We start from the raw sequence: 19,565 nt of genomic DNA on the forward strand, positions 1-19,565 counted from the left end.
ATGAAGGACCCCCACGTGACCAACTATTGTTTTTCAGTCATGTGACCTTGATTTTAAAAAGATAAATAATTCAAATTACAATAAAATTCCTCTCCAAAGGAAAGCTGGGGTGCAGAGTCCTTGCCTTGCCAAATAAATGCCTCAGAGAGCTGACTTAACCCCCACCCCCATCCCAGGCACTGTGTAGAGGTCTTCGCGTTTGCTGTGGGCAGGTGAGTCACTTTTTGTCACCGTTTCTAAACACTGCCTAATAAAAAAAAAAGCTGATGAAGAAAATGTCTGCCTAGGATCGGAACACAGCTAGAATTGTCGGAGAGATTTGCCTGTGTTTAGTAAAAACCTTGTTTCTGCTGAGACAGCTGTCGTGTCCTTACAGTACTTCCGAGTTCCTAATTAAGCAGCTCCAGTTTCTGAACAGCATATCTCGGTAATAATGGCCAGGAGGCAGGCAGTCGTGTTACAGAAAGGACCAAAGTGTTCAATTTAGTCATTAAAAAGCTTAATACAGAAGGTGAAGTATTGGACAGCAGAGCAAAATGACCAGAGAATTGTACTCCATAAAGTAGTAGGCACTAATGATGTCACATTTAGGCGACTATAAACACGGGGGAATGTACACTGCCATATTAAAATGAATATGTGCAATAATAAGCTACATGACATTGATAAAAAAGTTACATTAATATTGAACTTTGAGTATTCCTGTTCTGCAGGCAGCAGAGGCACGCCATGTACTGGATTTAACCGCAGTTGCGCTGCAGGGATGGAAACAGTCCAGGACCTATCTAGAGTCATTATGTAACACCCATTATGTTAGATTCTCTGGCAGCTGGAGCTAGAAGTTCGGAAAAAATGTGTTTCTGAATGACCAGTAATGCTGGAAACAGACCAAGTGAGACCACTGGAATAGTAGATAATTAGCAAAGTAATGGCACACACTGCATATTTGAATATCATTTACTGAATTCAAAGGTCTGGCTGTTGCATGTAATTGTTTGTTCCCTTACTGTACATGAGTAGGGTGTCGCTTGCTGAAATAATACATTGCAGAATAAGTGCACTTAAGATCCATTTCACTGGACAAGTGAAATGGCTTCAGAATTTGATCATTTTAATAACTACTGCAACTACATTTACCTTATCCTTCTATACAGGCAGGCAGCAAACTTTGATAATTATCTTAAGGAGCAAGTAATAAAAGATATCTGAATGGAAAAGGCATTCAGCTCTCTCTCTGCCACGTCCTTGTTCCCATGTCGACTAGAAAAAGTCACAATGACAGCCTTTCAGCCTTTTTCAAAGTAAGGTAACTGATGATCTGGCCTCAGACACAGGCTCTACACAACCTGCTTTCTATGAGGCCCAGTGCTCTGGAACCCAGAGCCAGTTCCCTCTTTTAAAGGAAAAAAGCAAAAACAGAGAAATGTATAAAAGGACAGGTTTACGTTTTTTACACAAAAAAAACTTCATCCCCATATAAACGACACTAGGAAGAGACAAAAATAATTAAACTGCAGCTGTGAGTTTCATGTTACAATTAAATTATTTAGATTGGACCCTTTATTTTAAAAGATCATCATCAAAAAATAATTATTGTTCTGTTTCTTCGGTAGTTTTCTTTGATATCTTACTAAGGCAATGTGCTGTTAAGCACTGTCAAAACGTAAAATACAATAAAAATACAATTCAAAGAAAACTCTATAACCTGACATTTCTGCCTTTTTATAAAAATGTGTGATGAATTACTTTGAGATCAGTAGCAGGAGAACTATTGCATCTACTTTTCTGGCTATGTCTCTTTTAGGGAAAAAAAAGCATTTGGATTAGTGACCCCTCCTGGTTTAGATGCTTTCACATTCGTGAATGAAAGAGGATGGTTGCTCTGCACAGATGATTCTGGGTTCAAAGTGAGTTACAATGCATTTCTGTTGGAGTACTGAGACAAAACGTTTGTCCTTACAGAACACAGAGGCTGTACAGAGCAGCATTCTGTAGAAAGCTAACAATTGAGGGTTTAAAATACGGACGTTGAATAAATCTTATTATTGAATATTTAAATATTCATCTTTAGATTAATAAGCTATACAGATATTGGATATTGATTAAATATTTTTGGCATCATTTTGATTTAATTGACCATTAATGTGTGACCACATTACGTGAGTCACTTAACTGCTACGAAAGGTCTAAATCACCTCATGAGCAAGAGAGCCGATTGGGCACGGGCGATGAGGTGACGTAACCTGTTAATGCCAAGGCAGGTGAAAATCAAGAATGAAAAACAGAATCAGTCCAATATGATCCATTAGAGGCTGACCAATGAGGTCCACAGTCAGCATGTTAACCTGTCAAAATGTTACAGTCAATGATAGCCCTTTAATTAACCTTGAATCTATGAGTCACAGCACCTTACTAAGATCAATGGGGAGATTAAAGTGAAGGGCTGAGCAAGTCTGTCTGGTCCATACAGTTCTGAACATAAGAAAGTTTACAAATGAGGGGAGCCCATTCACCCCATCTAGCACATTGGGCTAATGATTGAATCTCTCATAGTGATTGACAGCAGCCTGACTACATGGCACAATTCGATCAAGTCCTGGGATCCTACTTTCTGCACTTCTTCTGGGCACTTGTGGAGGCCTGATATGATGATATTCCAAGAAGACAGCACACAACCTCCGGCTGCTTGTGTGAGAAGTTTTCTTGCAAGATGTTTGTGTCACCATCCACGAGAGTCTTTACCGGCTCCCTCTACCACATGTTAATAAAGTTTATTGTATAACCCTGGAGGAGGGGGTAGCTCTCACCCATGGACTCCCGGAGGTTTCCTGACAGTTAAATGAGGTTTTTCTTCCCTACAGTGCTGTGCAGCTTATGTCCCATGTGGTACTTTCTGTGGTACATCCAACCCCTAGAGGGCGCTCCACTTCTTTCCTGTTCCGATCTCAGTGTGATTATTCATGTCCTTCCAGTGTTTCTTGTTTCCGTTTTCTATTTAGTCCCTGTGTCTCGAGTTTTCCTCACTCAGCATTAGGGTACGGATGTCGCGTGGCCCGCCTAGTTCCAGGTCACCCCACGTCCCTGTCCTGAGGGCATAGGTCTCATCCCCGACATCGCCTGACCCCTGAGCCTGGAGCAAACCTCTGTGTTTGTGCCATCAATCCTGCTCGTGTTGGGTCTCTCCTGCCCTACTGATCATTACAGGCCTTTCCGGCACAGTTTGTGACCCTAGACGCCCTATTAAACAGTCTTGAGCCCCACTCAACTTTTGTGGAATGAGCTGGACAATGTAGGGCATCTAGGACTCAGTGGCCACTGAACATGTCCAGGGTTGTTCAGGCTGTATGAGAAGAAGGGGACACCATCCCCCTAGACAGCATCTGCACAGCATGAGCCACAGATGTACAGTACAGCTTTGTTGGTGACAATGTTAATCAGCTAAAAGAACTGACCTCTTTCATGTCTTTTCAATACCCTCGGCAGGTCAGTGCACAGTGCACCTGCTGCAAAATGGCTTTTCATTTTTCTGTCAATAACTGTGATTGCACTTGCAGTTTCAACTAATATGTTTCTTTTAATGCTTAGTCTATCTTAAATTTTGACCCAGACTAGACAATGACCTCAGGAGCGGGTCCTCTTGTCTCTTTTACCTGGGAAGTTACGAGATCAATATGGAAGTTCTACATGTTACTGATACAAGTTTGCTACACTGCGATTTTTTCTTCCAAATCTGTGCCTCTCTTTGGCTTTAAATCCAATAGGTTTTGTAACAAATCTTGGAAATACATAACTTCCTGCTGTGCCAGAGAAATCGGAAAAATTTTAAATGTATTCTCTTTATCTTGTCCTTGAGTATTTTGGTTCAGTGTTGGTGGAGTGGGTTGTGTGGTAAAGACCACTGCCTGGTACTAAGAATGCTATCATTGCTTGTTGCTGTCTTGTACAATATGAAGACACCTTTCAGCAGTGAAGGACTCTGTTCAAGGATGTGCTGCTAACTTTAGCACTTCTCTTACGGGATTGTTAAACGTTAATGATATATGGGAAATTTATACCTTTATTCTGAAGTCGCTCTGTAGAAAAAAAAAGGTGCGTGTCATGTTAGTTGAGGCCAAGTAATTTGGCAGTGCATATTAGAATTGTACTTAATTGCAAGCATCTATATAGACACGATGTTATTTACTTATTATTTCCTTAGATGTCGGTTTTAAATGGAACGCTATGTTTATTATTTAAATAAAATTAATGGCACTAAAACATGTTTGTACACAGTGTTACGCGTTAACATGGATTCCTTGGAGATCAAAGACAAAGAAGACGCACGAACCCCTTTTCAGCCTCGACTTTTGAGGTCGATGTGCTTCGTTCCCAGCCTTATCTGTTCTCATAGAAGTTAAGTGCTCTGAACTGAATCGCCCTTTTCACCAAGTGCAATGTTTACAGCTGAAATAGTTTCCATTTTGCATCAGGGGAGCTGTGCTCGTTTCGTTTTTACCAAGCACCTTACATTTGCAGCTGCTGTTAAAAATGTGGAGTGGAACTCCATCTGAAAATCCCCAATCCCTGCATCGGATAACAGAATAGAAAGTGCTATTATTCCACTGAAACAGAAAGTATTTTTGTGTACCTCTCTTTCTGAGTCATAAGGGCGACACCATGTTTGCCGTAGGGGGGTGCTATGTGTGGCTATTTAACTCGGATAGGAAATATTAAAAATATAAACACTGATATTACACTTTATATTGATGATAAAAATAATACAATTATGCTTATATTTTGAAAGATAATATTAAACTCGCTATACATAGTATTTTAAAAATCACCGTTCTATTAAATTAATATTTGTCTATCTCTTCCCCCATCTTTTTGCATGGAGCAGCTCAATACCAGCTGTTTGAAACTAACTTCCTTCATACGGGATAAATAATTTGTTAGAGCAGGGTATCGGTTTCCTTTAAATGGTTCTTATCAAACGAATTATTTGGAATTAAGCAGCTGTCGAGGTTTATTTTGTCCATTAGTATATGCGTATGTGCTGCGTTATTCTGCCTGGAATAGTCTTTAAAAGGGAATCAAACTACTCTCGAAGCTTATTAATTTGGAGAAGTTTCAGCCAGCAGTTTTTTTTTCATCATCATTAACCAAGTTAAACGCTGCACGCATAATAAGTGGCGAAGAAGAACTTGCCAATCAAAGGTGAGTGTTACTTTGTTAAACCAAAATGTAACTTCTTTCCTGCTGTCTCAGTTTAAAGACAGGTGAGGGGAAATATGGGAGCAGGGGTCTCTTTCCTACTCAACTCATGGTATTTTTTTATGGGAGCACATATATTAAGTGCTGAACGATACAGAGCGGGTCATACAGAGAAACAGTAGCCTAGGCAATACAAATAGCTCGATATAAAGGCTTCCTGTCGCGGCCGGATTTTTAGAAATGACCAGTCTGTCGACTCCAAATCGTGGACATCACTCACAGCTGGAACAGACGGTTTATTTTTCTGCTTGTATAGCTCGAGGGTATGGAACGCGTGACCTAAGAACTTATTCTGTTACTGGACGCCTAAATGTTTTGATGACAGCATTATTTTTCCCTTTAAAAAGAACTTTTAGTGACATTTCAGTTCTAGCATGGTCCAGTTTCTTGAGGAATTAAGCATTCTGGTTTGCATATTGCACGTCAACAATTGTGGAAAGGATGCTGTAAGATTAGAAATATTTAGCAACCCAGACACGAAGCCTAGGGAAAAAACTGGAACAGTGATCTAGTTTTGTTTAAATTCAGAGATGCACAGTATCACTCGCATTGGTCACAACAGATCAAATCCGAGCAAATCTAAACTTTTCCTGAGGATAATTCTGCCTTTTATTCTATTTTATATAATAATAATAATAAAGGCGCTGTCTCGTTTGTGTTTCTTTAGTGCGTCAAAGAAGCGCTGAGCTGCAATGTTGTTTTTTATTATTAGTGATGTTGCTTTAAGATTAGGTGTTCTGTTATTTCCGTTCGGTGTGTGTTTCATTTTTATGTTAGATAAAAGGTGTGAGCGGGTTTCTATAGTTACAAGGAAGATGCGCAAAGCCTCCCAGTTAACTGGATAAATGGTGACGTGATATTTGCCGGTGTTTGAATAAGTAGAAGCTACCTCTTTCTCGTTCTCTGTAGTGCATAGAGAAAGCAAACACCACCTCAACGATTGGGACATACAAACACAATACAACCTTAAATCCAACGACAACAAAAAAAAAACAGCAATGTACAATGGTAGACTATCTGTCATTGGGCTGACGCTTGACAAATTAAATTAAACGTTTTGTAATCTAAGGTGATCCATGCAGCAAGTTGGGACACATAGCTCATGGCTTAGTGTGAGCTAAGTACATAAATACATGAAAAGAAGTTAGGTTGTTTATGTAGAATCCATGTCCTCTTCAAGACGATGTAATAAAAAAGCAAACAGCACTATAACAAAGTGTGGAAATTAATTCCGGGGAGTTTATGCTTAGGCTTTGCAATGTACTTGTAAGCCCTCACTTGGAATATTGTGTTTTAGTCATCACACCACATGATATATGTTATAGCCTTAAGAGAGTGCAACCCAGAGCAGCAGGTGTAATTTCAGGGGGTTTATTGTCATACTGTATATTAACAGGTTAAAGAAGCCAATTCTCTTCTGCCTAGAGCAAAGCAGATTGTGATGAGTTTGATAATATTTGAAATTCGAAAGGATGCAGAAGAAGTGAACCAAGGAGACTATTTTACCACATTGAACGAAGGACATGATGTCGCAATCCAAAACTAAAACCGGAATTCAGGCATTCATTTATGAGAGAATAGGAAATGATTGTTTTTTTTACATGAAGAATTCTGGGTAGTGCATCAGCATTCACTCCAGGGCCATCGTATTGGATCATGCCTGTCTGCTTTATCTTCCCCAACTGCAGCATGCTCTGTATTTCTGAGCCTCCTTGTTAACGATCTCTACCAGTGTTACGATTTTTTAACATGCAACCCCCATGATGATCAAATAACAAAGCTTTAAGGCTTCAGCCAGCTCTTAGTTGGTCAGTTAATTATTGACCAACAATCCAGCAGGAACACTTATGTGAGGTTTCTGCTCCGTCTTTATGTAACCTGGTTATTCGGTTGGAAGGATCTGAAACAACCCTTTCTTAACTGTTGCATGAACGTGTCTAGAGAATGATCATTTGTGTTTATTAGTGGTTGGCAGAGTGGTACAATGGTTAGCATTGCTGTCTCGCACCACTGGGGCCCTGGATTCATCCTGGACCTAGAGTGCCGTCTGTGTGGAGTTTGCATGTTCTCCCCCTGTTGGAATGGGTTTCCTCCAGGTGCTCGAGTTTCCCTCCACTGTCCATAGACACACTGGTAGGTGAATTGGCTTCTGGGATAACTGACCCTGGTGCGAGTGTGTGCGTGTCTGTGTGTGTGTCCTGTGATGGGCTGGCGTCACCTCCAGGGTGTGTCCTGCTTTGCTCCTGTCGCTTGCCAGGATGGGCTCTGGCTTCCCTCTGACCCTGAACTGGATGAAGCAGTTACAAAATGGATGGATGGATATTTACAATCTAAATTATGCAGTTATAAAACAAAATATCAAAGATACCGTACATTTACAAATGTATATAAAACAATAAATGAAACATTGGAGAAATAATTACCTATGAAGGGATTTATAAATATATGTATATATAAATGTACATTTGTTGTCCTTCACTGTACTATTCCATAAACAGAAAATAAAATGTATCTGCAAACGTTGGATGAGGTGGCATGTGTGCGAGAACAAAGTGCTGTTCATCTGCAGAAGGAATTCACCACACTGCTTTACACATCTACCACTAACTTTCTAAGAAAAAAACTTGAAAATTCATATGGTTTTATGTCAAGTCAGATTCATATGGCCAGCCATACATAACCCAAGGAGAAACTCTTAAATCCTCAGTTTCTGAGTGTTTTGATCACTGACGTAAGGTAGTCTGGAGGTCATTGGAAATGTAAATCCCAAACCCCTGCAGCTCTTAACAATAGCCACTGACCATTCCCAAGTTGCTTACTAAATGTTGCATGCCTTTACCACACACCGGGGGATTAAGGGTGACTTATAGGACTCCGGGACCAGGGTTGGCCGTCTCTGGCTCAGATAGTGGTGTTAATGTACGTAGATCCAGTGCAGAGTGACATCTTTGAAAAGCTTGGACTCTGATACAAAGGTATCTCAGCCTCTGCTAATGTTTTCTGAGTTTCTGGCCTCCTAAACCTACTGCAGAATTTCTAACTAGGATTCCAGAACTAGTTTTGTTCTTTTTTTACTTCTAGGCAATGTCTGTGCTTATGTGGATCCTCCTGATTGCTTGGCTACTGCCAGGTTCTTAGAAACTGTGGATTGTTGTGGTTTTAATCTGCATGTCAGTTTCCCAGCACATAACTGTGGCCATGCATGAGATTTGGTGAATTCTTGTGGTGTGGACATTTCCAGCCTACAAGAATTTGAACGGGGCATTTCTGACCACAAGTCTGTCTCGCTGAGCCTGTTAAGACTTCGACCTCCTATTAATAGTAAACGACCTCTGACCTTCTAGAGAATGAATTTGGTGAATTCAGCAAGTTTAGCAAAAGAGCTCACAAAATCTCCAGTTATGGAGCTCAGTCTGTTTTGTTTGAGGATTCTAGTTCTCCGAGACTGACTCCTGTGAAAAGTCAGCTAGTTTCGTTTCATTGTTCTTTTGCCCAATACACATAAAACTCCTCTCTATAAAAGCAGCAGGATGGTGTCTTGAGCTTTCACGAAGAGGGTGTGGTTGACTGTTCATCTTCCGGCCCTGGTTTTCAGGGATGTCCATAAAGCGGCCAGAGCCTTGTTTTGTTCCAGTCTTATTGAGGGGGGGTCACAGTAATCCTACAGTCCTTTTGTCCACCATCTGTAAAATGAACAAGTTAATCCACCTCCTTCCACACTGTGTGAGCAGTGTAACACACTGATTCAGTTCTTTCACAACAGCGTCTATAATATTAATAACTAGATGCTGACCTCACCTCCTGCCGTCATGACAACTATGCCCTTTCCTGCATTCAAAGGTTTAAGCTTCTCTCATTTTACTGCTGTTGATGCTATTTATGTGACTGAGTTGGTGGCTAAAATAAGACCTATTACCTGGGCTTTGACCTCTATTCCTGGTCAGCCAATAATATCTGGTTTCTCTGTTGTCTGTCCATTCATTACTGATATCGCCAAAGATGCCCTGAAATCTGGACTTGTATCTGTAAGCCTAAAGTCTGTTGGTATTGCAGCTGTGAAATAACCCTGGCCTGGACCTTCAAATACATAACCATTACAGACCTATTCTCAATTATTAGTTTCTTACAAGATCTCTGAAATGGGTGGTGACAGCTCAATGCCAGTGTCCTCCTGCCTCTAATGAGCTCTTTGAGCTTTTTCCATCTGGGTTTAGGCTGACACAACTACTGAAAAAGTCCTTGTTTAGATAATGATTTGATCATGGCTTCTGACTCTGGGTCACTAAATATTTTCGTGCTTCTGGACTTATGATGTGTTACTCATAGCATCCTGTGTGGATTTCCTTTCCTTGGAGCCAATTTGTAAATTGAGTGTGTTCCACGGGGTTCTGTAATGGGTCCTTGACTACTTAGCGGTTATGTTGCTATGTCCCATCATTCACCATCATGGACTTCGGCCTCACTGCTAGCCTGATGACACTTAGGTGGACCTGAAGTTCGGATCAGATACAGGTAGTTCTGCATTTACACTCTCTTATTTTGCAAGTTTTTGATTTAAAGTGCTTCAGTAATATATACCACCTCTTAATTTAGGACAAATTAGTGTTTGCTTAAATCAAGGGCAACTTAATGAGGTGCTCAAGACCATAAACACTGCACGTGCCAGTTGAGCCCAAGGAGGAATAGCATCACTTGGGTGACAGACAGCTCACACCCTAAGAAGGCTCCACAACCAAAACATTGTTTCCTTTTTCTCTTTTCAGCATGGAATAAAGCTTTACTTGTTCCTACTCCAAAAAAAAATGGTTTGTTGTCTTGGTATGTCGCTTATGTTTATATAGCATCAGATCTAAAATAAATAAAACTGTAAACAAACGCTGTGTGGAAAAAGTCTTAAATTCAATGCAAAGAAATCATGAACAAACGCTTGGTCTTTTAGATGAAAGGAAAAACAAAATGTTCAGTCTTAACATTCCATAAAAAAGACTAAATCTACTATTTATAATCAGCTAAGGACCTAAGTAAGGAAAAAATATTTTTTACTTGTAGTCATCTGAAACGTAACGATACAATCCAGATGCATCTTGGGCTTACGACTGTTGCATTTCCACACCCTTCACCAGCTACTAACAATAGTCTTCCTTCGCCTTTTACAAAGTACAACTATTTAACATCTTGTAAATCGGGAATGACTTGTACAACTACTACAGTTTCTTTACAGGTGTCTGCCTGATAGATGTGCAGTATCTTAATATCACAGATGCAACAAAACGTTCTTAGGCTAAACAGTGATAAGACTGAGGTCATTCTCGCAGGCTCCCAACATCAAGTCACAGCTTACTTACATCCTGTATTTGTTTTTCTCAGTTTACATTACATTCACCCTGCAGAGTCTCAGTTCAAGTCCTCTAACACTAATGACTTCCATGTTGACAGTATTGTGACAGAAGTTGGAAACCTTTGTGCTGTTCCTGACCCCACGTTTTCATTTGAAGCTCACGTTGGGAATGTCACAAGGAAGGCATTGTTCGCTTGGTGCTTGCTCTGTCTGATGCTGGAATATTGGCACATACCTTTATTTTATTTATTATTTCTCAAAGTTATTTTTTAATTTCCTCAAGCTTAGACTACTGTAACACCTTACGTGCTGTGGTGGTTTCATAGATGCTGATAGAATGTCCAGTCTTGTGGGTGAACTAAAAGACTTGTGACTTGACTCGTCGGTTAACTAAAAGAACTCTGCATGAGTATCTAATTCCTGTCCTGTGTCCATTGCACTGGCCTCCTTCTTGCATGTAAAGCACTGAATGGTCTATATGCAGCTTATTACACTGCGGACCACAAAGTGAACAAAAATGACTGGACAAGATTTTAGATACACTTTTCTATTAAATTTACTTAACAAATAGTATGGGCCAACTAGTCTCCTCACGTTTGCAACTTTATGTTCCTCCCTTACCCAAATTAGGGATGGAATAGCAGCTTATTTTGATGTGTGTTGTAAATCTTTCTTTCAGCGTGATCACTGATAAAGATGTTTTAAAACACTTTCTGATCTGAATTCCCATATGTACTGCGTTCTGTGCCATAGCACTGAAGTTCCCATGATAAAAACCAAGGAATGTTTCTTCTCCTTTAAGGCGGAGTTTTTGTTTTTAACACATTCTGTGTATTGCAGACTGAACATTTCAGTAAGGTTAGGAGCTTGACCTTCAGAGCAGAAATGTATCACTTTGAGATAAGGTGACACTCAGTTAAGTTGTCTCCATTGTATCAAAAATAGTAAATAAAAGCCTGGGAATATACCAAGAGAAATAATTTTCTGTACATTTTCTCCTCCCACATCGCCCAGAGCTGTTTTTATGGAATGATTTGTAGATGCCTGCTTTCCTTTCTAATGCTAAAGACTTCCAGTTACTTCATTCCTGCCTGTATATGACAAAGCCTCTGTCTAGTGTTAAACTGTCACAATGAAGTACTGTAACAGTTCATTTAATTCTGAGTGTCCTAACCTAAAATGGCTCTCAACCCATCAGCATAAACCCTTTATACAGAATTGGGAAGCTGTGGTGTGAACATTCTAATATGTTTTTGCCAATTTCTCCTGACTACCTCCTCTCTCTGTCTCATGCGTAATCATCACCACCCTGTAGATTTAGGTTATTTTGCCCAGACTCTACGACACAGGGAAACAAGTGATTAGGCAGCTATTTCGGGGATCTGGGACAAGGATGCAGTCTGCAAACAGATAGATCCACTTTCAAATTCTTGTGTGTATCAATGTGGAATATAAACAAGCTATTATGAATAATTCAGCCACTTCACTGCAAAATTTACATCAAGACTATTTACTACACTTGAAATATTTCCTTGTGCTGTGTAGCTTAGCATTAAAGAGATCATTAAAATGAACTTACAATGCACATTTCTTTTTTGGTAGCACTGGTGAAATGTGACGTGTGATGTGAGGGACAACTCAACCCCCCTGATTTCCCGCCCTTGACATTCGGATGTCTAGAGCCATCACCGGTGTTGCCCTTGTCAAGCTTGTCCCGTGACAACCTGGCAGTGCCCATTACAGGACATGCCACAGGTAGGACCTGATGAATCTGTCTGGCCCGCAGCCACAGAACCAACTCAATAACACTCCTGAAGGAAATCTAATTTGCCTTTTTTTAACCTGCTTGAATAGTTGTGATTTTTTTTTTATTGTACATGACAGCAGTAATTTTTTCACCAGTACCTAAGATGCCTAAAATCCACACTCATCATTTTGAGTGATTAAGATTTAGATCCTCTGTCTTTGTAGCCAGGCACTAATGGAATGGAACCTGCATTTGGTGAGGCATACGGGACCCACAGATGCCATCTGACTTCTGATCACTTAGCAGCCTCGCTCCTGGGTAGGAAATTAGAGCATGGGCAGGTGAGCACTCATATTGTACTGCCCAGACCTTCTCTAGGCAATACACATATTTGTTTCACACCTCCTGCTCTTGGAATTAAAAATGTCGAAAACTTACGTCTGTTATAAAGAAGTCAAAGTTAAAGAATTAAAGACATTTAAGAAAATTCTTCAGTATTTGCCTTTTGAAGTCTTTATGAAAAACCCTCTTGCAATTCATTTAATTGATCCAGCTGATTGAATTCATCAAGAACAGTTAGGCATACACATTCTGGTGTTGTTGGTATTATATTAGAGAGGCGACATTAATATAGACTTTATCATCTCATCTGATGATAATATCATCTCACTAAGACTAAATCACATTTAATTGAAAAGCTTGTACTTTATCTGCCTATTTCCCTAGCTGGAGTGCCCTGAACATGTGGTTCTGATGTTGGGGTTCCCCGCAATGCCCCGGAAACGGCCATTCGAACTCCTCAGTGACCTTGTGGATGATGGGTTCGGTGAGGAGCTGCACCCAGAACGCTGGGATGTCTCCGCTTTAGATGACATTACCTGCTGCACCAAAGCTGGCCTGGAGGCAGAGCTAGGAAGTATTGAGGGAGTGCTGGCGGACGGGAAGAATGACATCGGAGGAAGAGAGGAGTCAACAGAGCAGGCCTTGAGCTCAGGGAGCCAGCAAGGACAAGGCCATCCTGCTCGGCACCCGACTGGCAAAATGAAAGCGGCCGGGGCTGAACTGAATGAAGAGGCAGAACCAGAGCTGCCAGGACATCGGAGCACAGCAGGGAAGCAGACGGGCCAGGGGCTGGAATCCACTGCATTGCCACAATCCATTTCCGAGCACTGCAGCGAGGAGCACAACTATTCCCTTCAGGCACACCAGGATTCGGACTCCAGCCAAGGCTCGGACACTGAGGCGGGAGACGAGGAGGAGGATGGAGAGGAAGAGGAGGAGATCGGGGAGCAGGGAGAGTCTAGCTCCTCAGGAAGTGAGTCTGGTGAGTTCTGCTGTCCCACAGAGAGCATTCTTTACTTTATGTATTAGATATGCAGCATTAAAAACTCATTTGTTTCCCAAAGAATGTTCTTAAACTAAAATGCTTAGGATTTAAAATATACTTACTCCTGTTTTGATTTACACACGTGTCTGTATACTCTGTTTTGGTTCCCAGCTCTGTGTTTGCTGTTTATCTGATGTTAATGCTTTGATTTTACTATTTCCAGACACTGACCTTGACAGCAGCCTTGCTGAAAGACCGCTGAAGCGCAGGTGCTTTTGGGAGTACAGCCATGGGCACGAGACGGCGAATAAGAGACAGCAAAGAGAGCCCTTCGCTTCCTGGAACTCCAGCACCCTGCCCAGCACGCTGTACCAGAGAGAGGGAGCCTTAGCCTCTGGTGAGAGAGCACTACCAGCACCGCAGGAACGTTCTTAATACTGTAACGGTCCTCGTTAACTGCTTATCACAATCAATGAGGCTTCCGTGTCTATTTAATAAAACCTTTCCTGTCTCTCAAGGTGTTAATTGGTTTATACATATTTGTACAAGAAATCTACTGAAGAAGACTGAATGTGCCCAACCCTGTAAGCAGGATTAATCGAAGATTTGGGCGACTTTAAAGTTTTTTTTTGTATACTGTAAGAAAGGTACTTTACATGAAAGTATAAACATTCTGACTCTAGTTAGTCTTTGTAAATAAGAGCTGAAAAAAGCCAAAGGTTTCCAGAGTGGTATTTTTAGTTTATAGGTTGAGAAATGAGCCCTGATCTTTTCCCCTCATCCAGCAGGTCTGTTCATTGTATTTAAAACCCATTTCAGGAAGGAAGGGTCTGCGAAAAGCTCGTAAGACCGATGCGAGTGATCTGACGCCTAACCCACAGAAATTGTGCAGCATTGGAGAGCAACTACACAACCTGAACAGAGCCATTGAGGACATCCGGCCTGTCAATGACCTGCCTGTGACAGCCAGGGCCCGTTCCCGCAAAGAGAAGAATAAGCTGGCCTCCAGGTAACGGGGACAGACACAGAGGTCAGGGAGAGATCTCCCAAGTGGACTGTAGTACAGGTTGAGGGATAATATCTTAAAATAACATGTTCTCCAAACACGGAAGGAGCACTACCAGAAAGAAATTAAATTAAGGAAGTAAAAAAAAAAAGAGAGAGATGGAGATGTAACATAAAACCAAGGATCTGAGACCAGAATACCTAGAAAAATAGGAAGTGAACTTGGAAGAACAGGTAGAGGTGATGGAATACTGGAAATCCACAGAATAATGAGGATTAGAGGGAGTGAAAGTAAAGAAGGATACAATGATACAATGAGGGTGTAAAAAGGTAATTTGAATTTGACAGATGGAAGGAATGAATTTATCTCAGCTGTTTCCCTTTCCTGTGGTCTTAGGGCGTGCCGTTTAAAGAAGAAAGCACAGCATGAAGCTAACAAGATCAAGCTGTGGGGGCTGAGCCAGGAGTATGGTTAGTGTTTTATCAAGTCAGAAAGAATAATAGTGGACTAATGTACTGGTGTGCTTGGCTTGTAGCAATTATGTACTCCTCTCTTTTCCCTTTAAAATTGACTTCTTTAGCTCATAATTTAAGTTTGCATATTTGTTAACCCTTAACAGGGTGTCTTGAACAAAGGTTAAGCACAATCGTCCAGGTGTCACAAATTCAAGCCTGGGTCATCTCAGTAGCTGACTGTGACCAGCATTCCCCTGCATTCGCTGCACAGGCACAGGGGGAGTACAGTTGGTGTTAGTTGACCAGGGCTTTCTTAGAGTGCCACTCTCTGTTACTTCCTAGGTGCACACAGTTCGCTGTCAGATTATGAGAAAAATGAACTCCCTGAAGCATGGGCTTCATTGGAGAAGCTTGTGTGCACCTCCTCATTTGCTTTGTGTGTAGACAACACTGTAGCTCCAAACCCAGCTGGTATATATGAGTATATAATGAGGATGGTTAACTTGACATGATAAAAACTTTAAAATGAAGGCCTGTCACCTGCAGTAGAGCAAAGCTCTTTGTGCATGCTGAGCCCAGTTTCCTATTGGCTTTCTCGAGCCAGTAACAGAATGCTTCTGAGTGTATTATATCCAGGATCCCCCTGGCTGCTGAGCAATGGTCCTGCAGTTTTGCTCTGGGCTCAGAAGGCTGTGATGGCCCATGTGACACGAGTGTGCCATTTCCCTGAGAAGATTGAGTTATTAGGTCTACTGCTGCTGTTGATCTCTGCAGACAGCCTGCTGGCGGCACTGCTGCGTATCAAGGAGGTGATAAGACAAAGAGTGGAAAACAGTGATGGCGCAGATGGGATGGGGATGACTGAAAAGCTGGAGGAAATACTGAAAGAATCCACAGGTATGACTCGCGGTCAGATATGCCTTGGGTATGAATCTCAGCCAACAGAAACACAGTGTAAACAAGTAGTCTGACTTTCAAACTGTGAATTAGCTTCTTAAAAGGTCCTGGTAAGGCCATTTGTGTCTTTCAAACATGCTCAAAAAGAGAGGGGCAGACATAAATCATGTTGGTATTTTAGGGATGTATTTTCTATTTCCATTTCCATGCTGGTGCAGGGAGGTGTCAACTTGGCCAGCGAGTGTATATAAAAAAAATAAAGGGCCACAGATGTGTGACAAGGGACAGCTCGACTAAGATGCGTCCCTATTGTTTTGATAGGGCCACAGGTGGCAGGACGGACCAAAGAGTTTGTTGAGAGGATGCTGGTCCGCAGTGCGACGGGACAGCTGGCTGGAGCATCGCAGCGGCGGGGCTGCACAGACTGACCCCTGAGCCTGCTTCTCTGCTCCACGCGTTTGCACTTTCTGACTTGAGAGGAGGCGGGGCGAAGGAGTGGTGTTGATTCTGAAAACTCCATGCGGTAGCAGTCTCAAGTCTCTTGCTGATTTCTTTCAGTTTGTGTTTCATTGACTTTGGTATTGCTGTTTTAGCTCTCCCGACACTGTTTGTTGTGGGCTAGCTGCTAGGTTTCTTGTGTGTACATTTCTCCCACCATCTAAACATTTCTATCCCATCATGCCTCAAAACTCAGTGTTCACTGCTTGCAAGACGTGTGTGATGAGTTTGGGCTTTTAATTTGTGGTGTGTGCAACAGGAAGTAAACAAGAACAGGATGCTAGAACCAAGGTGAGTGTCTGTAGCCCGGTTGAATTGCTGTTTGCAGATAAATTGGTGCTACTGAAGTTCAGATGCTACTAAATGTATTTCTCAATGTACAATTTTGTAGGATAATACAGAATGTGAGGACTGCTTATTTAATAAGATGCAGAAATGTATTATGACATGTGTTTGCTTTTAACTTTAAGGAAGATGTAAAGTTTGTGTAAAAGGGAGTAATTGATCAGAGTTTAAGATGTGAACTACTGGATCCTTATGAGTCAATAACCTGGAGGTGTAGAGTTGGCCTGACAGGCTCAGTATTAATGGCTGGATTACCTGTACAGATGACATACTTAGACTTTAAAGAAAGAATACTCCATCAAACACTACATTTAGCACATTTTCATCAATTGTAAAATATAGTTAAAAAGCTGGATTTTAATCCAAAACTGTTGAAAAGAAATGTTGAAAAAATTTCCAGTGATCTAAATGACTACTTTCTCATGTTCAACATGTCATCACTTTAAAATATTTTGTAAGAGCAGTATTATCTAACAATTCTACAGATCCTAATCAAGCAGAATTCCAAATCATTTACAGTCCATACACTATGAAATGGAGTATCCACATTCACACAAAGCAGGTGCCATAAAAAGGTCAGCATCAAAAAGTGCTGTGGGATTATGCCTTAGTTATTTCCTGAAGATTCATTTGCACTTCATTTGGTTTTTAATGTGAGACCTGAGTATTTAGGTATCTCTCTAGAATCCAGGCTCATGTGTAAGTGCTGAAAGTAATACATAATTAAGAGTATGTTTCTGTGCCTTTGATACAATGATAAAACCAAACGAATTTCCAGAATATATTCTACTCATTAGAAAATATTAAAAGATCCCACGCAGGTTTATCTTGGGCCAAGAAATCCTACTAAAATGCTTCACAAAAAAGGACCTGCTAATTTATACACTGTATTGTGTGTGTATATATACATATGACATCTAGTCTCAAAGTACCAAACACTCTGCTGTTATTGCCCACTACACTCACTGCCCAGTGCATGTTCTCAGCTCCTTTGCATAGAGTCTTGGGGTCTCTAAAAATGAAGTTATTTCATTATTTCTTATGTTGGATCTTAAAACCAAATGTGAATAAGTAATAAACAGTATTATATTTATCGAATTTGATTCTTTTAGAAAAAAACAAAGATCATCCCAAATTCATATGAACGCCTGTTTTCCTTATACTGTACTTTTAAGCTGCTTCATATGTCATTGTAACATACAGCTCTCACAGGTGTTTGTACACTTTGCACAGCTGGTTTCAGAATATTTCTTCTAAGGATAAATGCACGCCATTTTCAGTAACTTGGTACTACTGAGACATTTCTTTGAGATACTAATCGTACCAAACAAGATGGAAATGTTAATGAACTCTGACATCAATTATTATTTTTATTTCTGCTTTTTTGAATACTGAAGTAATGTCACTATAGCTGAGCTGTTAAAGGACTGAATGGAGTTTAAATCTGACAATATTTATGTATGATGTATAAAAGGAAAGACAAACTCTGTTGGGGAAAATGAATTTTGGACCATGATATGAATCTGTGAACTTTTGTGTATCCAGTAATATGCACCTTAATGAAAAGAACACATTATGTTACATATCTTTAACTCTTGTTTCTGATATCACAACCTTTAGCATGATGTTATCAGAGGTAAGTGTTTTGCTTTAAGGTTCATTTGACTGCTAAAACAGCTTGAAAAATTCTCCCATCAGTATGGCAAAATTGCTAATGTGAGTTTCTTGTCCATTTTGAGGGAGTAACTACTATTTGCACTTTAAATGAGCAAGCCATTCTTAGTGTCACTGCTTCATGCATTAAATTCCAGTATTTGCAGTCTCCGTAAAAGTACACCTATAATGAAAATGTCAATCTTCATTTGTATCTAGAATGGAAACTCTGCACTGCTTGCTAAAGGTCAGTCAAGTGTATAGTCCACTCACCCCTAGTATGTAAACTGTGCTTAAAAGTTGTATTCTAGCTTTAAGCCCGTTTGCACACCTACACTACCAGTCTCCTCTACAAACACATACGGTATGGCTAGCGCTAATAACAGCCTGCTTCCCTATGGAAAAAGAATGAAAACCATTTGCAGTATTCCCCACTTTGCAAATTCAGTTGTGCTATGCCAACTGGTTTCCCAAACTGCAATACCACCATGACACAATCGCATGTGTAAGTCTTTGTTTTAAGGTTATGTGCTCTCCATGAATATTGGAGAAGTGTGGAGTGAGAATGCCATCTAAGCCAGGATGCTGTTAAAAAAAATAAGCGACTAAAGTCTCAAGTTTTTTTTTTTCCCCAAGTTTAAACATATAAAAGACATTTGGGTTAAAGGTGGTTTCACAGATCTCCAAATACATTGTGCCGTATACCGAGACTGGAAAAAATCCACTGAAGGAGGGGTACTTGACTATACCTTTATATCACCACTCCAGCAATAGTTTACAAAGTGCTTTATATTAATCTGCAACCAACCACTAGGACGTTTCCGAGACATCCAGTGTTGTTCAGCAGTGAAATCCATAACCTTACTTTGATGTGGCAGATGTCAACATACGTATGTGCCCGTTTTGATTTATAAAAACAAAAAGTGCCGTGCAAATAGAAGCCTAATATTTTTTCTGTGAGCGTACTGTATACCTTGTATAATGTATATTTTAATATTTATAAGCAGCTGCTGTATTAATAAATATATTTTTACAACTCTGGGATT

The 19,565-nt window shown here is 40.5% G+C and overlaps 1 protein-coding gene across 3 annotated transcripts; it reads left to right on the plus strand.

Moving 5' to 3' along the window:
* Nucleotides 1-8: 8 nt before the first annotated feature.
* On the plus strand, nt 9-19,555 carry LOC148661491 (uncharacterized). 3 transcript variants are annotated; one of them, XM_088635336.1, is made up of 9 exons: nt 9-212; nt 12,194-12,346; nt 12,563-12,679; nt 13,065-13,662; nt 13,889-14,062; nt 14,485-14,674; nt 15,068-15,141; nt 15,901-16,023; nt 16,345-19,555. In XM_088635336.1, the coding sequence occupies exons 2-9, from the start codon at nt 12,338-12,340 to the stop codon at nt 16,449-16,451; spliced, it is 1,392 nt and encodes a 463-aa protein (XP_088491462.1). In that variant the 5' UTR covers nt 9-212; nt 12,194-12,337; the 3' UTR covers nt 16,452-19,555. The 3 variants fall into 3 exon arrangements, with proteins under 3 accessions (XP_088491462.1, XP_088491463.1, XP_088491461.1); XM_088635335.1 differs by lacking the exon at nt 9-212 and adding an exon at nt 4,886-5,196; XM_088635337.1 differs by lacking the exons at nt 9-212; nt 12,563-12,679 and adding an exon at nt 4,885-5,196.
* The last annotated feature ends 10 nt before the right edge of the window (nt 19,556-19,565 follow it).

This window comes from Lepisosteus platostomus, chromosome 6 (assembly GCF_059453375.1).
Source record: "Lepisosteus platostomus isolate fLepPlt1 chromosome 6, fLepPlt1.hap1, whole genome shotgun sequence".
Lineage (NCBI taxonomy): Eukaryota > Metazoa > Chordata > Actinopteri > Semionotiformes > Lepisosteidae > Lepisosteus > Lepisosteus platostomus.

Coding starts and splice junctions, on each gene's coding strand:
- LOC148661491 (XM_088635336.1), top strand. Junction 14,675..15,067: donor AAGAATAAGCTGGCCTCCAG/GTAACGGGGACA, acceptor CTGTGGTCTTAG/GGCGTGCCGTTTAAAGAAGA. Junction 16,024..16,344: donor AATACTGAAAGAATCCACAG/GTATGACTCGCG, acceptor TTGTTTTGATAG/GGCCACAGGTGGCAGGACGG.